We start from the raw sequence: 25,368 nt of genomic DNA on the forward strand, positions 1-25,368 counted from the left end.
TCTCAGACAGAGCATAAAAAGGAGTGGTCGATGTAATACTCATCCTTCATTCTCTATGAGCCCTTTTAGCAAACAAGGTCTTCTGTGATTTTTCAAATCCTGGAGGGGAATGCTATAGACTTTGGTGAATAAATTACAGCAGAGGGAAGACCTTGCACAACTCTGCATCCAGTACCTAAAGGAATAGATGGAATGAGGAGTATCACTAGTTGGATCTCAACTCACTGCAACAGCCTGGACCAGACTCTAGAGTTCAAGGAACTCCCTGATGAAGTCAGGTTTATTTTATGTAATACAATTGAAAAGTTTGAAGATATTTTTAAATAAGGTGAAAGAATCTATATCAGAAACAAAATAATTAGTGATGACCTAGACCATCATAAAATTCATCTCTGGGGTGTGCAATAATTGGCATAAATAATGAGTAAAAATTAAATGTAAAGCCTTCAAAACATATGAAAGTATTTCTGCTTTCCTTCTCTCAAAAACAAAACAAAACAAAACAAAACAAAAAAACTAACAAACAAACGGAAAAAAAAAATTTGGCATTGTTATGCGTGAAATTGTGTTCTCCCAGAATTCATATGTTGAAGCCCTAACTCCATAATTGTATTAGGAGATAGGGTCTTTAAACAGGTGATTAAGTTCAAAGGAGCTATGAGGATGGGCCCTAATCCAATCTGATTTGTGTCCTTAGAAAAACTGGACACAGGAGGAGACTCTAGGGATGTGCGAGCATAGAGGAAAGACCATGCGAGGGCGCCGTGAGATGGCATCTGTAAGCCAAGAGAGGCCTCAGGAGAAACCAAACTTGCTGACACTTTGGTCTTGGATCCCTTGTTTCCAGAGCCATGAGAAAATCAACTTCTGTTGTTTAAGCCACTCAGTGTGTGTTTTTTTTGTTTGTTTGTTTGTTTGTTTGAGACAGAGTTTTGCTCTTGTTGCCCAGTCTGGAGTGCAATGGCTGCAATGCAGCCCAGTCTCGGCTGACTGCAACTTCTGCCTCCCAGGTTCAAGAGATTCTCCTGCCTCAGCCTCCCAAGTAGCTGGGATTACAGGCACCCACCACTACGCCCAGCTAATTTTTGTATTTTTCGTAGAGATGGGATTTTACCAAGTTGGTCAGGCTGGTCTCGAACTCCTGACCTCAGGTGATCTGCCTGTCTTGGCCTCCCAAAGTGCCGGGATTACAGGCATAAGCCACTGCACCCAGTCAGTGTGTGGTATGTTTTAATGGCAGCTCTAGCAAATGAATACTGTACCTATACTTTAGAACTGTCCATATTTTACCAAATAGCTTTAGAACTAATGCCAGAAAGAACAATAACTGCCAACAAAATAAATAATTAGACTCGGTAAATAAGCACTGACTCAATACTAATTATGCATTTCTGGATTGCCTTTGACAGGATCACTTGGAAGCTAATGGTATTTAGCAAGCTGACTACCATGACATATGACAATGTATCCATTTTTTGACATTAAAAAATAATGAAGTTGATCCAAAGTAATCACCTTTCACTTTTATCATGTTAAACCCTTGTTTTCCATAACCAAATTTTACTTAGAAATGTCTAGAATTCAAGCCTCCCCCATCCCTAAGGCCTGATCTTATAACCTGGAATTTCCTAAAGTATGTTTCTCAGTGGCTATGTACGTTGCAAATCTCCAAAAAGTGGCTGTCTTAGTGTGTTCAGGCAGCTATAGCAACATATCTTAGCCTGGGTAATTTATCAACGACAGAAATTTATGGCTCACAGTTCCAGAGGCTGCAAAGTCCAAGATCAAGGGACCAGCAGATTCAGTGCCCGGTGAGGGCCTTTTCCTCATAGATGGTGCCTTCTAAGTGTCCTCACAGAAGGTGCCTAAGAGACAAGGCAGCCTCTTTTATAAGGGCATTAATATCATTTATGAGGATGAAGCCCTCATTACCCAGTCACTTCCTAAAAGCCCCACCTCTTAATACTATCACTCTGGGAATTAGGTTTCAACATAAGAATTTTGAGGAGTGCTATTGTCTGACTGTTTTTCTCTCCAAAATTTACATATTGAAATCCAATCCTCAAAGTGGAGGTATTAAGAGGTGGGGCCTTTGGGAGGCGAGGAGGTCCTGAAGGTGGAGTCCTTGTGAATGGGATTGGTGCCCTTATAAAAGAGGACTGACAGAGCTTGTTTGCCTCTTCCATCATATGAGGAGACAGCAAGAAGCCTCCATCTTTGAAGCAGAGAGCAAGCCCTCACCAGACACTAAATCTGCTGGTTCCTCGATCTTGGACCTCCCAGCCTCTGGAACTGTGAGCAATAAGTTTCTTCTGTTTATAAATTGCCCAGACTAAGGTATTTTGTTCCAGCACCATGAATAGACTAAAACAGAGGGTCACAAACATTGAGACCATAGCAGTGGCTGTAGCATGAGGAGATTCCCACATATATATGTATTTGAACCCATCCTTCCCCAAACCCCCGTTGTTGTTTCCCCCACCACCCCCCAGAGCATCTCATGAGAAGATATTCTGGAAAATGTTTCTTATGCCAGAGCTTCACAAACTTGAATATTACAGAAATGACCTGTGAATCCTGTTAAAATGCAGACCCAAGAGTCTATATTTCCAATAAGCTCCCAGGTAAGACCAATGCTGCCTGGGGGCACACTTAGAACAATGAGGCCTTTTGCTTTCTGTAACCAGCATGCTCATGCCCTGGGTAGCAGTGTCTGTCCCTTGATATACTTGAACACACTCATCTGAAAACACTGACCTGCCTTCAGAGGTTGGGAGCAAAGCCACTAATGTCGATGACCATGACTCTAGGGATAAACATGATCTTCCTGCCTCTGTATATTGTCCTCACTTTGGATGGGGCTTATTTACTACAGCACATGGGTTCCAGTAACTGCTTAGAAATATCCTGCATTCTTACTATCTTTTCATTTAAAAAATTAAGCAGGAGATCACTAGGCAGAGAACTGGGAAAGAAATTCCTGGCTCAATGTATTGCAGGAGTTAAGGCTCAGAGGTAGCAAGTGTGCAATATGTCAGGGCACTATGGAAAGATGCTAACTGTATGAAAGATTTATTTTCCTTTCTTAAAAGGGATTAATGGAAAGTAAAACTAAAGGTAGATTGATCATAGGCCTATCCAGAGAATTCCAACAAGAATTTAACCCTCAGCTAATAAGCGCTTATGGAGTATGCACTATGTCCGCTCTGTGGTTGCATTTAATAACTGGTCCTAAACTTTATGGGTGATATGAATGGAATGGGCCTTGCCATCTTCCAGTGTCTTCTTTATACACATCTTCTCCAGCATATTCTCTACCTACCTGTTCCTGTCCTCTTTCATTAGAGGCTTATTTTAAGCCTGCTGCCTTAGTTAAAAAGAAATCAGTGGGAGAATCCTAATTAGGTATTACTATTTGAACAACAGTAAAATGTCCCCTTCTGGAAGTAGTTTCAGAATACTAGGGCATTTTTTTTTTAAATAGTGAGATTATAAGCAGCAGTAAGATCACAGAGAAAAAAAAATTGTGACAAGAGGTTTTTACCAAATTACTGTGGGGAGAGAAACTGATGAGAATTTTGAGTAATGGTAATTGCAGAGATAAATTCAGTTAAGAAACAAACCTTCACCTATTTCTTGTGTTATCTGCTGACTGCATTCATATCAAATAATGTGTGTTCCAAATGAACTGATGTAGGTATAGGGCACTGAGTGTGCATATGCATATTTATTTAAAGATTATAGAGAAGTGATTCCCAACCAGGGATGATTTTGTCCCCCAGGAAATATCTGGATCATTTTTGGTTGTTGCAATTAGAGGGAAGTGCTCCTGGCTTCTAGTGGGTAGAGGCCAGAGATGCTACTAAACATCCTATAACACACAGGACAACCCTTCACAACAAAGAATTATCAGGACTAAAATGTCCGTAGTGAGGAGGTTGAGAAACCCTGATACACAATAATCTTATTTTACTCCTTAAGTACTTTGATTTCCATAATCTCTACCCAAGGAAAAAAAACTCATTCAAAGTAGAGGAAATGAGTCCGGGTGTGGTGGCTCATGCCTGTAATTCTAACACTTTGGGAGGCTGAGGTGGGCAGATCACTTGACCCCAGGAGCTCCAGACCAGCCTAGGCATCATGGCAAAACCCTGTCTCTACAAAAAACACAACAAATTAGCCATGCAGTCCCAGCTACCCAGAAAGGATCACCTGAGCCCAGAAGGTCAATGCTGCAGTGAGCCATGATCATGCCACACCACTGTATGTTAGCCTGAGTGACAGGGTGAAACCCTGGCTCAAAAAAAAAAAAAAAAAAAAAAGAGACACAGAAAGAAAGACAGACAACAATGACAACAATCGAAGTAGCGATCATCAGCTCCTTCGAAGTCATGGTCAAGCATAGCTTTCCAGAATGAAAAGCAATTAAAAGTACACCACCAGAATAGCTACAAGTACATTAAGTTTCTGCAAAATTATACATGTTTTTGAACAAAACAGAACATTCACTGCTTTGAAAGTTGTTGTAGAAGCGATAAGTAGAAAATTATGAGCAACTACATGAAAATGAAAACCTCTCTTCATTTCTAAGACAACTTGTCATGGAAATTGTCATTTCACACTAAAGTTCTCCAAGATAGGCTAAAGAAATATTAGCTTTGATGCTTTTCATTGTGGATGTACACTTGGACTCTATCAGGCAAGAAAATCACTTGCATACATGTCATTAGTATTTTTTGACCGTGAGAAACTCTTCAGAATTCTGAGGCAGTCATTTATTAATAGTATTTGAGCAAAAGCCTTTCTTCCACAATTCTAGTTAAGCAATTGGGACAAAGGTTGAATTGTTTTCATCTTGAGAAAAGTAATTGTTACTCTCAAATCTCCAGGCAAAAATCAAACCAAGAGAATTCATTGGACATTAGATGTTTTTCCCCTGAAAACTATCAGGAGAAATAATGGTCAATAATATAACCTATATTTGTAGCAATGCACTAGAATCTACAAGCATATAGAATAACCGTTTGAAAGGTTTCTGGTGACAGGAGGACCATGGGGAGAAATAAGAAAGGTCAGACAGAGTCTGTGAAGTCAGTGAGAGAGGAAAATGGTCCTCAAGGCAAAATTCAAGGGCAGAAAAACAAGAGTTTAACTTATGAATTAGAGCTGCATCAGGAAGAGCTGTGAGCAGAGGCAACCAGATTCCCTGCTTTCCCTTTCTTTTCCCACTTTCCTCCAACATATGAACTCTCCGGTCTTCCTTGTTCTGCTTGTCTGAACTTTTGACCCTGCGGCGACAGCCTGAATCTCTCCTCCTGCACTGTATCTAGCTGTATTCCCTGTGTCCTCTGCAAGAATGGGGCCTGCTTTAATTCCTTACTGCCCCATTATTTGTATGTTTGGCTTTGGCTTTTTCAGCTGTGAACCTTACCTGGAGGGGTATGATTCACCCTCTACAGTGGGCACTGAGATGGCGGGGTTCCCACCTGAGCCCCTTCCCCAGACGGGTATGAGGCTAAGATGTTGGCCAGCCAGGATGGACACAAACACCTGGCTGGCATCGTGTTTACAGAATAGGCAGAGGAAAAGTGTGCCAATTTGGATGTAAATTGCAAATTAGGTTTTTTTAAGCTCTACGTAACAGAGATACTTGAAGTCACCTACTTGAAAAGACTTGACTTTTTGAGATACTTGATTGTGGGGATGAAAACAGCCTCTTTAGCTGAGTGTTGTGTTGGGATAGGTCCAATCGCAGCCTATTTTTAGTTTGCAAAACTACTGATCCATAAAGTACTCTACTGCCCCACTGCCGTTAACATTCTCCAAGTCTCCAGTCTCTGTGCAGAAACTATCATGACATTTTACAGAAAAGCTGAGCACCTCTTCTCATACAGGCAGCCTGAAATCCATTTTTAAAGATACATTACAGGCTTTACCATCCAACTACCTTGTATTCTAAAATTAAGCTATAAACCACTCTTTTCAAAAACAATTAAGTAATAAAATAAGAAAATGTGTGTGGGTAAGGGAAGGTGATAGAGCTCATGTGTCTTGGATTCCCCTCCTATGAACTTGGTAAGAAAATCATTTGGTTGGGATACTTTACAGATTTGGAAGGGCAGGTTTGTTCTTTTGATCTTCCAAGAAAAGATTTAGAAAAGATAAATAATGAGTGTCCTATTGTTTTAAGAGAAAAAATAACAATCTTTTGATCTTCCAAGAAAAAAAAGAAAAGATAAATAATGAGTGCCCTATTGTTTTAAGAGAAAAAATAACAATCTGTCAGTCTAAGTAAGTAACTATATTTTGGTGGCCACTGGTATTATGTGAAAATATTGACTCAATTCCCAGGCACCTTGGATGTGTGATATTCACACTCTGTGGCAGCTCCAGAATGTCTAAATAGGAGCAGCCAAAGGCAGCAATCTGGTGGGAAGTGGTAGTGGGGAAATTTTCAAAAGGTGCATTTGTATTACAAACGGTATTTACTTAGATTTTTACATTAAGGTCAATTAAAACATCAATTTTTTCCCTCAAAAGATGCTCATGTTGTATTTTACATATGATTAAAAAAAAATTTGTTCTTTAGATCAAAGAACATGTGTATGTGTCTAACACACATACTCACACATACTGGAGTGGCTTTGAGGGACAGAGAATGTTTCTGGAGACTGGAAAAGGGTGTGCTAATAAGCATAACGATGTTATTCAAGGGCCTGGTGTACTGTAAGCAAAAAATACACTCTAGAATTTAAAGATTGAGTGTGAAAAAAGAATGTAAAATATCTAGTAATTTTTATATTAATTTCATGTTGAAATAATATTTTGGTTATACTGTGTTAAATATATTATTAAAACTAAAAAATAAAAAGAATGCCACACCACCTGCCAACCCTGGGCACTGTGGCCACTCACAATTATCGGCTTTTACCAACAGGCACTAATGTGCCTACAGAAAAAGAAAAAGAAAAAAAAAAAAACAAAAAGTTGAAGCTTTTAATTTTTATAAACCGATGGTCTCAGTTAATAACAGAATGTTATTTAGCTAAGGTGTAGGTTTTTATATGTGACAGGCACAGACCTATATTCCCTCTTTGGCTTCTACTTACATAATGACCAAGCTGATTAAGAGTTATTCAAACCTGTGTTTCAGACAGCGGATCAGTCACAGACCTAAGTTATGGGAGTACAATAAGGAGTGATGGGTTCTATATTGCCAATCAGTTCACGATTTAGAACAGCTCAACTACCAGCTGTACTCCAAGCTTCAGTTCCTTGTTCACCTGAGTGTGAGGCCACCTGGGAAACCACTGTAATGACATGTTTTCCTTGTAACCCACAAATTCAAGATTCAACCACAAATGCACCCTAGAACATGTCTTCCCTTTTCCTAGAATCTGAAATTGGGAAAGGTCCTGAGAATTGTAAAATATCAAAGATAGGCGGCACCTAAATAGTGACAAACCAGATGCAAAATCTGAGGGTCAGAGGATTAAAGTGATCTGTCCACACACACAGCAGTAGGGATAAATCATTACACATCAAAGAAACTCCAGTCATCAGGTCCAAAGGACCCAATGTTGTCTTTTAAGGTAAGGGTTGAAAGTACATACCCACTAAGCCTTGGGCAGGCTTTGTGAGGTTGAACTCCACCTCCTTCTAAAACTAACGGAGTCAAAGAAACCTGAAAACTCATTTTTGGTTCTAAAAAGCAATGTCCCAATACACAATCCCTCTCCAACTATGGCTTCAGGCTGGCTAGAAGGCTTTGTGACATTAAAAATCCCTTAGAGTTAGAAGAAATTGAACACGTGACCATCGAAGAATTTTTTTCCTGGGCAATTAAAACACTTCTTGCTCTTACATACCACATCATTTTTACTGGGGGTGACTTTTTTATTTTTGCATTGAAGGTGTCTGATCTTAACAATATAAGGTTATAACTTTTCTGAGGTAGCTGCATAACATATACACACCTTTCAACAGTTGCAGAAAACACAAAATACAAGAGAAAACATACATATATATGTATATACATACATGCAGAGAATAGACACTCCCTACTTAGATGATGAAACACCAAAACTAATTAGTATAACAAAAGACCAAATATTTTCTACCTGTCTGCAGAAGCAACATGAAATGTAACCTTCTAATGTCTAATGTGGCAACACTACTATTAAAGTCCAGATGCCAGTTTCCTGGGAATCTTTCTAATCCATCACACCATTCTTCCTCAACTTTGGAGAGTAGACTAAGCAATATTACCAGTATGCTGGCTTATGATTTTATTATGGTGAGGGTAGGCAGGTAAGGAATGTACAAGGTTAATATTTAAAAATATGAATCTATACAGGTAGAGCAAGCATATGGAACAGGAGAAAGAACATGGACCCCAGGGAACTTGAATTCATTTGGTTCTGTCACTCATCCATCATCTAGTGACTTTGGTCAGGCTACTTTTAGTTTCCTTGAGCCTCAGGTTTCTCATCTGCAAAATTATGATATTAACTATTAAAGCACTTCCTCAGAGGATTAGAAGAGATAATGTGTGAACATTACCATGGTATCTAGCATAGGGAACAAGCTAAGTGTTGATTCTCTTTCTCCTCCTTAGGTAGGGAGAGCATAGTTAACTGCCCTCTATTTTCTGGATATTTCTTTGTAAGGGTACTTAATTCACCTATTGGAATATAATTTGGAGGTTTACATATAATTTGGAGGTTAGTTTTTATCTAAATGCCAGTGAAAAATTACAGAGACGAAATTGAGGGCTGGGTATAAAGATTTTGTATTTTATTTAGATAGTTGAGTCCATTGGAAGGTTTTCATGGAAACCAATAGTTGGTTTCTCTTACATATGAAAAAAAATTGATTTCATAATCATGGCTCTACGCTTTATAGTTTGCCTATGGTATAAATATTGAAATGTCACCTGGTAGTATTTACATTATGTGCATAGTTAATTCAAGCACTGCAACAGACCTTTGACATAAAAATACTGAATATCCTTGGACTCCACCAACTTGCAAGCAAGCTTGAAAGTCTGTGGCATTTAGTAATTTGAACAGATATGAACGATGCAAACTGTGCAGGTGAAGACTCATGAAGCTAGTGGGTGAGCTTAGTTTACTGCCCAATATCAGTACCTGAAAGCAGTTTGCATGATCTATTCCACTAGTATATAAGAATTCTTCTGCAGTAATATGTATTACTTTCAGGGTATGTGCAGTAAAATAAAGCTGTTCTCTAAAATGTGATTTCAGAGATATGAAATTTAATGCCTATACAATAACACCAACATCAGCAGCTAACATTTTTAAACAACTACTTTGGGGCCAGAAACTGTACTAAATAATTAGATGAAGGATCAGACTTTAGGCTGTACAGATACCTTGGATAAGAGCCTGGGGGCAGTGTGGCACAGTGGCTAAGAATGTGGTCTCTGGAGTCTGGGATACTTGGGCTTATGCATGGATTCTGCCTCTTTCTAGCTATGTGACATTGGGTCAATTATTAAACTTCTTAAAACCTCAGGTTTCTCATCTGTAATTTGAAGTAAAAAATAATGGCTACTGCATAAGTTTGTCAGAAGCATTAAATAAGGTAATAAATAGTTAATTGTAAAACCCTAGCTTTATATCTAAATCGTTATTAAGAGTCTAAGGGGGGGCCTTGAACTTTTCTGTAATGCTTTATTGTGTATTACAGAAAACCTTACAAAATATGGTAGGGTTTAAGGATTGGGGAATTCTTAAATTATGGAGGAGAGTAGTACTGGAATATATACTTCTTAAATGACAAAATTTACTGTAAGTTTAACATAAGTGAGCTGAACAAAATAGCTCTTATAGAGTATTATTATTTATAGACTTGCTATGGCTCAATTGATTAGAGAAACTTCAGTAACTCAGTTCTAGTTCAAATATTATTAGCTGGATTGAGGAAGGCAGCAAGGAGAAAAAGGGGTATGAAAATATTGGGTTTGTCTTAAAAAAATGCACGGAGGTCCAATTCCATCAATGTAGTTTTTTGTTGTTGTTTTGTTTTGTTTTTGAGATAGCATCTCACTCTGTCACCCAGGCTGAAGTGCAGTGGCATGATCATCATCAATGCAGTTTTTGATGCAATTTTTCTAGATTTTCTTTTTAGTTCATGGTTTGAAACAAGGCCCTGGAACATACAAAACTCTTACATTTATTTAAACTCAGGACATTTGTGTAGGGCTTTTAGGACCACATCTATCAGACAACTGAAGCCAGAGCCAACTGAGAACCAGTCTGGGATTGTAGGCTATGTTTTATTAAAGTTTCAACTGATTATGTCACTGCAGCTTATCAAAATATGGATTCATCCCAGACTCTTCTCTGTCTCATACATCCCAACATCCAATGTCTCAGCTCAACCTTCAAAATACAGGAAAATTGAGCCGCATCTTCCCACTGACCTTGCCTCTCTTCTAGTCATAGTACTAATCACTTGCTGGACTATTGCAATATCATTTGACATATTCTTCTTTCTTTGCTTTTTATTACTCTATATTTTCCATCAAGCAGCACTGTGAACTTTTAAAAATGGAAGTCAGATTATGTCATGCCTTTGTTCAAAACCTTCCAATGAACTCAATATCTGAGTAAACTACAAAATCTTTATACCCAGCTCTCAATTTAATCTCTGTAATTTTTCCTCTCACTCTCGGCTCCAGTCACACTGGTCTCTTTGTTTTCTACCAAACATGCAAAGCACACTGCTGCCCTGGGGTCTTTGGACTTGTTTTTTTCACAGTCTGGAATGTTCTTCCACTCCCTTCACATCTCTATTTAATAGTCATCTTAGAAGGGAAGACTTTCCCGACCTCACATGCCCTCCTCCTTCATTCTTTATCATCCTACTCTGTTTAATTTTGTGCTACAGCACATAGTTCTGCCTTACATAGTATACACTTACCTCTCCCTTTCTTATCTTTCCCAAGAGAATGCATGTCCCATGAAAGCAGGAACTTCCTCTGATTTGTTCATGGTTATGTTGCCAGCAACTAGAGCAGCATCAGCACATGGGCCTCTCAGGAAATATTGCTGAATGCAGCATTGTGCAAGGGGAAGGATTAATTGAGAAGAGCAATTTACTCAAGGGTGAAAGGAAGGCACTCTGTTGCTGAACTGATGGACAATCACATTAGTGATTCTGAATATTAGGGTTTGACTCTGACTTCCAAGCCCTGAATTTCCAGTAGATACAGCTTCTCATCCTTCATGGGGCACTACTATCAGGAGTAACTAAGTCAAGAAGATGAAGCAAAGAATTGAGATTCCCTTGTCTAACTCATCACTGCTATGGCTTCAGTGCTGTACTTGACTTTGCCAGATAGAGCCAGCTCCCTCTCTCACGTCCACTAGCTGAGGATGAGAACCCAAAGCATGCTTGTCAGGCAGAGGACAGGAAAGGAATGATAGTGGAGTTAGGGACACAACTTTGGGAGCCTCTTGAGAGAGTTAATTCAACTCAGGGAGCCTAGTAGCAAACAGCAGGTGTTTTCTACTTGGTACAAATAGTATTTCTTCACATTAGTTCTTCACAGATTTGAAATTTCTTCTTGGTAATAAATTAGACAATTAAAAAAGCACAATGCCTCTTTACTGCTGATCTCCAAGGTGACCTTTAGGATCCTACAACTGTGCTATAGAAATATATTACCTCAGGGGCCCAAAGGCTGGCAACATCACTGGCTACATTTATTATTTTATTCTCTTTTAAGCACCATCTCTTTCTTGAATACCTGCTATATGCTAGGCACTTGGCTAGGAGCTGGGTTGTAGTTAGGATTCAGTTAGACATGATCTCTTTCCTAAAGGAATTGGTAAACTAAGCAGAAGAACTAGCATACAGTTGTAGAGCTGAATGGTTACAATACTAAAGTAAAAGGGATGTCATGAAGTGAAAGACATAAGGAACTGATCCCACCTGGGGCCATGATATTCAGGCTGAAAGCTGAACAATGCCTAGAAACTAGAGGAAAGGATAGAGTGGGGAATGCATCAGGAAACAAACAACACAAGCATAGGTCTAGGATGGGAGGGAGTATGGCACATTTAACAAGCAAAAGATGGCAAGTGTGGCTGATTCCTTGTTGGGGGTGGTGGAGGAAGGAGGGGACAGGACGGTGAGCCTGAAGACTGAAGAGAAGGTCAAATCCTGAAAGCCACGTAAGCTTCTTTACAATGTTGGTCTTTAACCTGATAAGAAGAGGAAGTCTCTGAATGGCCTCAGGCAGGGAAATTATATGATTTTATTTGCATTATTAGAAATTCACTCTGACTGCTCTGTGCAGAAGGGACTGTAGAGGGCCAGGCAGATAAAAGAGGCGTGTGGGGAGGCCACTGCAGTTGCCTGCACAATAGAGTGTGTGGCTTGCACTCAGGTGTGCATGGTAGAGATGGGAGGAGAAGGGAAAGCAGGCAGGTTGACTGAGCAGGCAAGCAATGGAAGGAATAAAACAAGTTCAGAGGCCCAAAATAGCTATGTTGATCTTGCATCTCATTTTCAAGATTAGCTTTTATTTTCATTGTGGCGATGCATATTTTGTACCCAATTTACACCCACTCCACCCCAGCCCTGACCGAACTGCTTTGCTGCTGAGTTGCCATAATTTGCATTCCATTTCTCCAGAAGCCTTAGACGTGAGGTACAACAGGTGTTTCTGGATCAGCTCAGCATACCCTCAGGGTCGGCCCCACCCTGAAGTCCTTAGCTAATCTTTAGAAGGGCATGATTCTGAAGATGAGAGGAAATTACTAATAATTATTTTATCTAGTTCTACAGATGATACTTCCTATAGTGACTTTACATCATAGTTGACCTGTTAAATTCTAATCAACTCAACCCAGTGGAAGTTTCCCCAAATTTTATTAAATGTTTTAAATATTGTGGAGAAAACAACAACAACAACAAAAAAAGCTTCTCAAAATTTCACTTCTTAAAGCAATTATGAAAACCCATATTATTTTTCCTATGAACACTTTACTAATTTTTTTTTTTTTTTTTTTTTTTTTGAGATGGAGTCTCGCTTTGTCACCCAGGCTGGAGTGCAGTGGTGCAATCTCGGCTCACTGCAAGCTCCGCCTCCCAGGTTCACGCCATTCTCCTGCCTCAGCCTCCCGAGTAGCTGGGACTATAGGCGCCCGCCACCACGCCCGGCTAATTTTTTGTATTTTTAGTAGAGACGGGGTTTCACCGTGTTAGCCAGGATGGTCTCGATCTCTTGACCTCGTGATCCGCCCGCCTCGGCCTCCCAAAGTGCTGGGATTACAGGCGTGAGCCACCGCGCCCGGCCACTAATACTTTATATATACTAAAACTGTCCTTGCTGAGGACTTTTGTAAGGTTCTCAAGTTCTGTAGGTTGTAAAAGGGCCCAATCACTTCATAGACTCTATTTTTATGAATGTCAAACTGGGAAAAAATGGCACACAAATACAAGGGAAAAAAAACCCATAAAAATAGATAGCAAACTGAATATACTATCATTAAACTCAAGAAAAATGTTGAAGGACTAAAACCATCATCACTGATTCATAGATTGATTATTTCACATATTTATGAATGATTCTTATGTGATTAATGGAAATGTAGAGATTCATCAGAGGTTTTCAAACAGAGATCAAAGGCGCCCTGGGAAGGATTGGAAGGTTGTGCTTAATGGGGAGAAGAGGCATTAAGTGAGGGAATTGTAGGAAGTAGACCTCCAAGCTTGTTATTTCAGTTCAGTCAGAACTGTTTTTATTGATTTATTCATTTATTTTTTTGAGGTATGTAAGTCCCAAAATTTCCACTGGATAAAAAGATGTCTGACTAAAAATACTAACAACAAAAACAACAACAACAAAACACCATAAACTTATCTAAATGAGCCCTCTCAGGAATTTGCACTTCTTGACATGATGGAGTAGCCTACAAGAGACCCACTTGCCTGCTGAGAACCACTAGAAATACACAATAAAAGCAATTTGCTTGAAAGCAAAGGAGAGCTGCCAAAGATGTCAAAACTTAAACTACACCAAAAAGAGAGGCTCATTGAGGGGAGCCTAACCTTCCGCCTGTCACTCCAGTCACCCTCGCCGGGATTTGCTAATTCTTAGTGTTGAAGGAGAATCTGAGAAGTCAGAAAGAAGGTCGCTGCTGAGAGGAACAGAATTCCTTGGAGTTTTCAGCAATCTCATAGAGCTGACGAGGCAAAAAATGGAGCTGAGCACAGCCCCGCTGAGGCAGCCAACTTGGACTTAAGATCCCATAGAGAAGAGAGGTTCAAAGAAGCGAGCTTGGAGCTTCATCCCCAGTTTTTCCCCAAGGCGTTTGACAGTCAGTTAAGTTGCAAATAGCAACAGGCAAGAAGCAAATTGAGACCATCCAAAAAGCAAGGCAAAGCAAACTCAGTCTCGTGGTGTTAAAAAACAAAAATTGGGGTTTGTGATTTCACAAATGAGGTGACACATCTGATCCTCAGTTGGCCACCCTGGAAGATTATTCTTCAGGACTGTGGTGAAAGAAGGGTAAGCTAAACTTTAGAAGTGCTACAACCTAGGTTCAAGTCGCTTTGATCTTTGATTGTAATGAAATGGTCTGCCTCTCTGCTGCCCAACAGAAAATAGGGTGAATCCTCTCTGGAAGGAGAACACATTATCCAGACCCTCTATATCTGTCCACACACATGTTTGCCATTCAATCCAATATCACCCAGCATATCAAAAAACACAATCACAAGAAAAATTAATAAAACCAGACAAGCAATAAAGTCTGTCTCCATTTTCAAAGCCTCATAGAGTCCCATAATAGTTCACTTAAACATGTCTAAATTCAATAAAATAAAACATGGCACATTCCAGTCATCAGTCAGACAATAAGGGTGAACTGTAATGAACAGTCCTAGTCTACTTTGAATGTTTGCTGGTACGGGCACGGTGGCTTACGCCTGTAATCCCAGCACTTTGGAAGGCCAAGGAGGGCAGATCACAAAGTCAGGAGTTTGAGACCAGCCTGGCCAACATAGTGAAACCCCATCTCTACTAAAAATACAAAAATTAGCTGGGCCTGGTGGCGGGTGCCTGTAATCCAAGCTACTTGGGAGGCTGAGGCAGGAGAATTGCTTGAACCCGGGAGGTGGAGGTTGCAGTGAGCAGAGATTGCGCCACTGCACTCCAGCCCAAGCGACAGTGCGAGACTCCATCTCAAAAAAAAAAGAACGTTTGCGGACAGTTTTTAAGTCAGTCCTACCCTTCCCCCATTTCCCTTTTGTCCCCAAAATGGGCAAACTGATAAGAGGGGCCACCTTTTTATTGCTATTGGGAAATACAAACCACTCAAATCCTGGCTGTCACATAGAAATCCTGATCCCAGCCACATGCCCTAACATGATAAAAACTAAACCCACTTATTCTTCTCTTTGTTTGAACCATTATGAACTGGCATGGTTGCCTGCTCTGCTGTCCCTGAAGTCCCATTACGTGAGCAATAAACCTGTCTGGACCCTCTTGGTGGGTGTGTTGCATCATCAATATTAACATCCCAGTGGATTTTGGATGTGTTGGGGGCTGCCATCTGTGGAGCCACCCCAAAACAAAAACAAAATTGATCCAAACATTGGAGTTCTTTGACTTAGGTTTTTGAAATAACTGTGATTAATATTTTTTTAAAGGAGATGACCTGATAATAAATTTTACTAGAGAATTGGAGTCCCTTTAAAAAAGAATCAACTAGAAATTAAAAAAAAAAATGAACTCAATATATAAGTTTTAAGTATATTGGACATACATGGATAAGTGAACTTAAAATTAGAGCAGTAGAAAATAACCAGACTTAAGCATAGATTAGAGGGAAATTTATATCCTTAAATGAGTACAGCACGAAAATAAGAAAGGCAACAAATTAATGACATGATTATCCATTCCAATAAGTTAGAAAAGAAGAAGTAAGTTTTACAGGAAGAAAGCAGGAAAAAAACAAAAAGAACTATAAAGAGAGCAGAAATAAATAAAATAGAATACAAACAAATCTATAAAGCTGAAAGCTTATTTTTAAAATTGATAAACTATCTGCAAAACTAATCAAGGAAAAAAGAGAACATACTAATTAGTTAAATGAGGAGTGGGGAAAAAAGAAACCGTACTGCAGATCCTTATACATCTAACAAAAAATACAAATGTACTATGGACAATTTTATGCCAGTAAATTAGAAAATTAAATGACAAATTCCTAGAAGGCAAATTAACAAAGCTGACCTTAAAAGAAATTAAAAAAAATTAAATAGTCATATGATTTTAAACCTTTCCACAAATAAATCCCCACACTCACATTGTTTTATCAGTGAATTCTACCAAACATTTAGAAAATAAATGAGGCTCATCTTACACATTCACTTCCAAAAAATAGAAAGAAGAAAAAATTTTCAATTCATTTTTTAAGGGAAAGCATAACTTTGATGTCAATATCTCTGAAAGAGAATAAAGGAGATGAGAAAAATCATCTCAACATCTGCAGAAAAAGCATTTGATACAATTCTATAGTTATTCATAGTTTTTTTAAAGTATTTTGGCAAATGGGTACTAGAACTAGCTTGACCTAATTAAAGTATCTGAAAGAAACATTGAGCAAACAATATAATTAATGGGAAAGAATTGAAATTTCCCCACTGAGATCCAGAAATCACAAAAATATTTATCCCCACAATATTGTACTGTAGGTCCTAGCTAGTACTATAATGCAAGGAAAAAAAAACAAACTATAAGCATTGGGAAAGAAGAAATACACTTATATGGTTTGGCTGTGTTCCTATTCAATCTCACCTTGAGTCGTAATAATCTTCATGTGTCAAGGGTGGTGCCAGGTGGAGATAACTGAATCATGGAGGTGGTGTTCCCCATACTGTTCTCCTGGTAGTGAATAAGTCTCATGAGATCTGATGGTTTAATAAAGGTGACTTCCCCTGTACAAGTTCTCTTGCCTGCTGCCATGTAAGATGTGTCTTTCCTCCTCCTTTGCCTTCCGCCATGATTGTGAGGCCTCCCCACATATGTGTAACTGTGAGTCAATTAAACTTCTTTCATTTATAAATTATCCAATCTTGCATATGATATGTCTTTATTAGCAGCATGAGAACAGACTAATACAACAGTCATAATTTGCAGGCACATGACTATGTACATAGAAAATCCAAAAGGAAATTATCAAAATTTTAGAATTAGTAACTGAATTTATCAAGTTCAATGGATATAAAATCAATATACAAACCGACTTTTTCATATTACAGACACAGAAACTAAGAAAGGTGCCCATATCCACACACTTTTCAAAACTAGAAAAAAGCTAACACTCAGCTCAGTGGTTCAAGTTTGGGTTTTTTTTTTTTTTTTTTGTATATATGCAAACTTGTAGATTTCAGTTACTCCCTAGTCAAACAGAGGCCAGACCACACACTAGCCCCTGTATCTCCTAGGCATCAAGACATTAAAATGCTGCTGGCCACAGTGACCATCCATGGGAAATGAAGGGAATACCTGATGGAGGCAAAATGCAGTTTTCTGAAATGTGGAGCTGCAAGTAATCTAAGCTTTCAGCTTCTGTCACAAGTTGAGGATCAAGAATCACATGTAGTGAACAGATTTACCTACAATGGAACCTAAAGACAGAATAAGGGGAAAGGGTGGATGTGTCCAGCGCCTGTCACAGGAGAAAGGAGAATGAGTGGAAAAAGCTGAGTCTTTGGCCCCAGTCTCATATTTACACAAGATGTTAAGTTTGAAATTCAAATATGTCCTGCAAATGAAGTAAAGGCACTAATAGGACTGAAAGTAGATGTTTATCACACAACTTGAAATCCATGTCCCATTCTTCATCCAGAGTGTCTACAACACACCATCAATTAATATTTTCAGTAAACTCTGCAGTTATCTTGTAAATGTTGTAATTATACAGATGGAATGGTATATTTATATGCTAACATTATTTTATTACATGTGAATATTTAAAGCTTTGTAGCACCCATCAGCATTATTTTTTTTTCCTCCTCCTCTTTCTTCCCTTCCTTCTGTACCCATATCCTCCTCCTTCTCCTCCTTCCCCTTCTCAAAACATGAAAGTGATCAGAACTTCCAAGGTCAACCTTGGAAAGACTCTGGATCCCTAAATAGCTAAGTTAACTCTCCGAGCATGTAGGTGGAATGTGAAGGGTGATAGAAGGCTTGCCTGATATGAGAGAACAGAGCCAGAAAAACTGCTTTGATATTGTATTACCCTAGTTTTAGCTCTAGGCTGGTATTTTCTCAAGACATTGGGGTTACAGCAGGAAGTTCAAAGCTTCCATTATTGTGGCCAAGGCTTTTGCACATAGAACCTGCTGACTGCTGTCATGGATGATGGCTCAGCCTGTATCCTAGAGAAGCAGAGGCTTGATGTAGGACTTCCTGTTGGCTGGGTATCTTCAGCCCGAGGCACCTGCAGTGCTGGATTAACCAAGGCGCAAACTAAGCAGGTGCTTAGCATGCAACTAAATCGAACACCACCCCCATCACCCACTCCAGGAAAAGCAGAGAGGATTTTACATTTAAAGAACTTTCTGAGGATTTTAATTTTTCCATCCAAATGAAAAAAAAAGAACTTATTTTCCTTTCAGCTTGCATTTAAGTTTTCTGTCATTTTAAGTGATTTTATTTTATTATGAATTAAAGTGGGAATGCATCACAGTGGTGGTGGTGGTGGTGGTAGGATTAAGTGCTCAGAGCGTGTAAAAGTTTAACCTGGCCCTAATAACCATTCCCTAAATTTTCCAGGATCCATCCTCATCCCTCCTGGGCTCTTGTTCTCTAGCACACATATTTTGTTGTGCAACATCTCTATTTTCTATTGTATTTAGCCCTACATCACTAATCCTACCTTTGCCAGGCTGTTCGTTTTCAGCTCCTAAATTTAGGCAGCCTAGTTGTCATTTACTTTGTACAATATTTTTTTCAATATTACCCCATAAAATTTTGCATTTATAAAGCAACTCCCACAGATTCCTCTAACACATAAAATATACTTACAATGCTTAACTTACCCTAGTACTGCCCCAAGATCTTCCACCAAAAGTTCAAACATCTCTTTGGGGAAGGTGGGTTTTGTTTTTTTTCACAAGTTCCCAGTGTGGACAGCATCTAGGCACCACTGGGTGGAGTGGACAGGGGTTTGAGGTGGGAAAAAAGGGAGAAGTGTCCTAGGCCTCCATTCAGAAATTTTAATTTACTCCCTCAAATCAAAACTGGTATTCAGCACTCCAGAGTTCCCTTCTACTTCTTTTGTTTCAGCTCCTGCTTGCTGTTCACGAAAAATGGCAGATATGTTTCAGAGCATGCTTAGAATTGTGAGACAGATAAAAGAAAGATGATTCATAGCTTGATTCCTTCGAAAGGGGGTACAGTAATCAGAAAGTAAAGGAAAGAATGATTCCAGGACTTTATTTCTCCAAAAATACAATAGAATATCTCTCTAGTGAAATTCTAAGAGCCGTATGCAGAGATTGAACCCATCAGTAAACTCTAGTCTTCAGGCCCCTCCACACTTACCTCTACCAGTTTGTTGGCATGCTCACGGAAAACTTGGGCATATTCTTTCACTTCCTTTTCATTTCCACTCTTTGCAGCCTCAATGAGAACTAGCAAAGGAACATTGGTTTCCAAGAAAGAATCAGATATGTGATCCATCACTGCTTTCCGAAGCTACAGTTGAAACAAAAACAAAAAAAGACATACAATTAAGAAATAGTATAATTGTCCATTTTTTTCTAAACTGTTTTTGAGCTCTCATTACCCATGGAGATAATATTCCTATTTTCTTTTTAAAATTTTCCCAGTGCTTATATTATTAAAGGAAAACAAATGACTGATGGAAGCATGTGAATTAAACATATCATATGTCAACTTGAAAGTTATATAAATGGCCTGTTGCTCAATACACACTATGGGTCCTCTCCCATCAAAGGTCTTCTCTCATCCTTCATTGACCCAAACCTTCTGGATGTTTTGAATCATGACACAGTTGAAGAATTCAGGCTCTTTGAAAAGGAAAAATCTAGGCATCAACCAACAAGTCGGGAGAACTTTGGATAAAGATCTAAACTTTGAAGCCAACAGTGAAACTTGGCCACTGTGCAGTCTCCTGCCCATTCTAGATCCATTGTTTGTGTTAGATAGAAGCAGAAACATGAAACATCTAACAATCTCAAAACTGTTTGTGCCCAGGTGCTATGATGACATAGTTGCTATGTTCCAGAAATACTTATAATTATTCTTCAAGATAAATGAGAATAAACAAGCCCAAATCTTCTAACAATGCATAATTATACATCATTCCCACATTGTTAAAATAGAAAACAGGGCAGCTGCTTGAAAATAAAATGAAACTGTCCCTGAAAAATTACCTTGGTGCTGTTTTGTTCATAATTATCTGAATGTATATGGGATATACATAAAAATAAACAGAAGAGAAGATGATAAACACTCTGCATGTTTTCCAAACAAATATACCTATCCAGGAGCATTCAAGTGAATCTCTTGATAGGATGACACCCACACGTTCGTTATTGGTCAGAACAAGGAAAATTAAGAACAAATCTCAATTCCTTTTTGCACGAATTACCATAACGTATGCAATGAAAGTATGTATAACTTACTTTGGTTTAACTCTGAATTGTGTCTGACATTTTACCTTATAAAATGTAATAAAGTCTATGTAAAGTTAACATCTCCCACATACTCATTTGACAAAGTGTATTAAATTACTGCCTGGGATAATGTTGGTTATTGGTGAGCTCATGTATAATGTGTCATTTACTGAGCTAAAATCTTTGCATATTATATCATTTCATTCCTATTACACACTATGAGATAGGAATGATTCTTATACTAGTTCTTTGAATGAAGAAGCTGGGACTTTAAAAAGTTAAATAACTTGTCTGCAGTCATAAGTTAACAAATGGCAGCGCCTAGGGTAAGAAGGTCTGAAGGAGATCCTATAGTGAACACTTGAAATTGACCTGCCGTGGCTCTCTTCCAGAACAGGCCCACAATGGAGGAAAAGATATTTAGAGTGGAATCAAAATTGAACTTGACAGGGACAACAGAGACAAAAGAAAGAGAAGGTTGAGATAAAGTAGGGGAGATAAGAAGATTCAGGTTATCTCAACAATTAGACAAACATATTTGTTAATACCACACAAAAATAACAGAAGTGAGAGCTCTGGGAAGCTTGAAAAGCTGTCTGCATCAAGCCTCTTTCTAAGCCTTCAGGAAGACAATGTGCACAAAAATGAGCAACTTAAAATTATCAAGGCCAAATCTCATCCAAAGTTATAAGAAAAATTAGATTAAGAAACATAATACCATCATCCCTAGGCACACTGAAAGCATGCCAGAAAGATATGCTTATAAAATAGATTAAAACTGCAACCTACCATTTCAAATAAATTAAAAACATCACAAAAATAATATAAAATATGGAAGAACATGATAAATTAGAATAAGAAAAACTAAAGAATTAGGTCATGAAACTCAAGAAAGAATTATAAATAAAAGAAAATCATTTGAAAAAGACTAGGAATGAATAACCACACCAAATGCCATAAGTCAAATAAAATAAGAAAAGTTTCAAATCCAAAAAATATTTTTTAAAGAACTAAAAAACCATTTTAGAAAATGTGACAAATATTGAAGATAGGCAAAGAAAAGTCAATACAGGGCTACCAGGGGGTCCATTAATAAAGAAAATCAAAACAAGAAAACAGAATGAATACCAAAAATTGTAATCAATGAAAACTTTCCAGAATATATGTATGTATTAAAACTATATTCTAATACTGTATATTTTTAAATTGCTGATAAGGTGGGTTTTTAATGTGCTCACCAAAAAAAAGTATATAAGGTGATGAATATGTTAGCTTAATTTAATCATTCATAATATATACATATATCAAAATATCACATTGTACTCCACAAACATATATATGTTAATGAAAAATAAAAAATTTAAAATTAAACAAATAACTTACAATCTGAAATAATGTATCATGTACCTGAGAAGACTGACCCGTAATTATCAACCAAGGTATTTCCCAGTAAAATGACTGAATTCTAAAGAAAAATGAGGGGGAAAAAAACTGCATTTCAGCAAATATAGCATATGATTTATACAGGAAAAAATAGATTATTACCAGACTTTTTAATAGTAAACATTTATGCCAAAGGAAAATATTGTCTTTAAGATACTCAAGGAAAGAGAATGTAAACTGAGAATTTTATAACCAGCAAAACTGACTTTCAAGGGTATAAGGCATACAAAATCTGATAAAAATGCAAGAACTCAGAATATTGTTCTCATGACCTTTTCCTATCTAGTTATTTTAAGAAATAAAATATTTTAAGAATTAAAATATCTAGGAAAATATTAATGTAAAAAGTGATAGAATATAGTATAAATGTTTATATACTCTGACAATAAAGACATATTACAACATTGTAAAAAGGGGATGAGAAAGGGAATAGAAAATACCAAAATATTTTAAGTATTTTATGTAATTTTAATTATAGGGGAAGTATGAATATTATTATTCCAACATTATTGTATTTAAAGGTAGAATAAAGCAAATGATTAATTATGAAATTTTAATTCATCATTTCCTATGTCCTTGCTAACCAGGAGTGTTGGTGGGGAAGAAAGTAGTTAAAGAAAAATTCTCCAGTGTTAGATCTGAATTAGAAATGTCAGTAGAAACACACAGGATTTGATTCAGCTTTCTTGAGGTATAACTGACAAATAAAATTGTATATATTTAAAGTGTATAACATGATGATTTGATAAACATACTTTTCTATAAACATATATATTGTGAAATGATTACCACAATTGAGTTAATTAACGTATACATTACCTCATATAGCTACCTTTTTTTTTCTTTATTGGTGAGAACACTTAAGATCTACTCTCTTAGCAAATTTCAAGCATACAGCAGAGCATTTTTGATAGTCATCATGGTGTATATTAGATTCTCATAGCTTATTCACTGTATAACTTAAAGTTTGTACCCTTCGACCAGCATTTCCCGTTTCACCACCCCCACCTCCAGCCCCTAGCAACCACTGGCTTACTTTTTGTTTCTGTGAGTTCCACCTCTTGTTTGTTTGTTTGTTTTTAGGTTCCATATATAAGTGATGCCATACAGTATTTGTCTTTCTCTGTCTGGCTTATTTCACTAAGCACAGTGCCCTCCAAGTCCATCCATGTTGTCACATATAAAATATTTCTATTTTTATATGGTTAATAATATTCCATTGTGTATATATCAATTTATCTGTCTATCACATTTTTTATCCATTTATCTGTCAGTGGATACTTGGTTGATTCCATGTCTTGGCTATCGTAAATAATGCTGCAATAAACATAGGGGTGCAGATATCTCTGAGATATTGATTTATTTCCATCAGATTCTACCCAGAAGTTCTAGTTTTAATTTTTTGAGGCACCTCCATACTGTTTTCAATTATTGTACTAATTTACATTCCCACAAACAACGTTCAAAGCTTTCCTTTCTCCATCTCCTTGCCAACGTTTGAAAACATGAGATTTTAAACTGAAAACATATGCATACTTGCAAACACTTTCTCAGTTCTGTCTAATGAAAAAGACTGAAAATAATGGCTAGCCTAGTAGTGATGAACAACTTGAAAAACAATTTTACACTACAAAAAAAGAAAAAAAAACAAAAAAAACAGAGCTTCATGGAGAAAGGGCTGATTCCAGGCACCCTGAGGCCAGGAGTGTACAAATAAGCTTGAAATATCTTGTCATGACAGGTAGCAAAGAACTATCAAAGACTCCCAGGGGCATGCCAGAATAACAGGAGGCTCCCACTGGCCAAAGATAGAGGTGCTTTGAGTTGAAGATAAAAGACATTCCCTGCCTCCCAATTAAATTACGCCCTTGCATACATGAAGGAAAACTGCCTAGTGTTCTGTTACTGACCCAGTATTGTGCATTATTAAGAAATGTAATTCTGCTGTTCGGAGCCTTTGTACATTTTGAAGTTTATTAGCTACAGTAGTTGGCCTGCCCTAATTTAACCTGGAAATAGACTTTTTATTTTCCTACAAACTCTGCCTTCCCTTATTTAGATCCTTTCTACTTGAAGTGTGGGCCACTGGCCAGTACCACTGCCATTTCCTGGGAGCTTATTAGAAATGCAAAACCAAGGCCCCATCCAGACCTGCTTTTAACCAGAATCTGCATTTTAATAAGATGCCTAGGTGATTATTCCACAGTATAAAGTTTGAGGAACGCCTTCCTAGAAGACCTATTGTCAAATTCTTAGTCTCAAGCATTAGAAACTAATTCTAGCTGATTTAAGCAGAAAGATTGACCTGTCAGTTCACAAAATGGGCAAAATTCAGAAATGTTAAGACACGCTGTGTCTTTGTGACAATAGGTTTTGATTCAAAATGTTAGGCAGACCTGATTTTCATCTGGGTGAAACAGAGACCAGAACTCCGGGTCATACGTCCTCAACTAGTTGCAAGAGTACAGGAGGTAGCGGTCGGGAGGAAAGTATTCTTTGAAAACAAGTGTTTTGGCCATTTAAGCTTCTTATACAGAGATTCATAACATGAGGAATTCTCTGAACACAGAAAAGGAACTCAGATACTGACCCGAAAACAAAAAAGTGGCCAGCAAAGAAAAGATCTGACAGAAAACTAATTCAGGGATTCAAGCATGAGTGGAAGTTGAAAATAAACAGAGATACATTTATAAGAAATAATTAAAAGGTGAAGAGTTGTTTATAAGGAACAAGATCAAAAGCTATGAACTAGGACAGGAATGGCAAGTATGCTACAACTCTTCCTTTCTATGCCCACACCAGACATGATTAATCAATTGCTGCATTCTTTTATGCTGAGCTCAAATACTACTTTATAATCCTTTTCAACACAGTGCTCCAAGTAGCTACTACTAATCAATCCTGTTTCTCCTTCAGGATGAAAGCTTTCTTTCTTTGCTAAACCTTCCCTGCAGTTGAAGCCTTTTGCATGCCAATCTTTAGGCAGAATTAGCTATGTGTCTGAGCAACCCAATGCCATCCTGACTTTCAGAAATAAAAGTTAACACCCAAGTTGAGGCTGGGTAGATGATGTTTAATAAATGCCTGACCATTTAACATCTACCCTGTCATTTAGATAAATGTGTACAAAAATCTTGTTAGGAATAATAGTGTTAACTTCTTCATTACAATGATTTAAGAAATACCAGCCAAGGTCAAAACTGGGGTTAGAGGGTGATTTCAAATAGGCTCAAAAAATCT

The 25,368-nt window shown here is 37.8% G+C and overlaps 1 protein-coding gene across 9 annotated transcripts in view; it reads right to left on the reverse strand.

The window, feature by feature from the left end:
* The window catches only part of CTNNA2 (catenin alpha 2), a 1,198,185-nt gene that overhangs the window by 215,068 nt on the left and 957,749 nt on the right, over positions 1-25,368 (reverse strand). For all 9 annotated transcript variants that reach the window (XM_055378924.2, XM_019021073.4, XM_019021071.4 and 6 more), the window contains one exon: positions 19,589-19,741. In XM_055378924.2, the coding sequence (XP_055234899.1) occupies positions 19,589-19,741 (153 nt within the window). The remainder of the gene's footprint in view (positions 1-19,588; positions 19,742-25,368) is intronic.

This window comes from Gorilla gorilla, chromosome 12, assembly GCF_029281585.2.
Source record: "Gorilla gorilla gorilla isolate KB3781 chromosome 12, NHGRI_mGorGor1-v2.1_pri, whole genome shotgun sequence".
NCBI classification, from domain to species: Eukaryota; Metazoa; Chordata; class Mammalia; order Primates; family Hominidae; genus Gorilla; species Gorilla gorilla.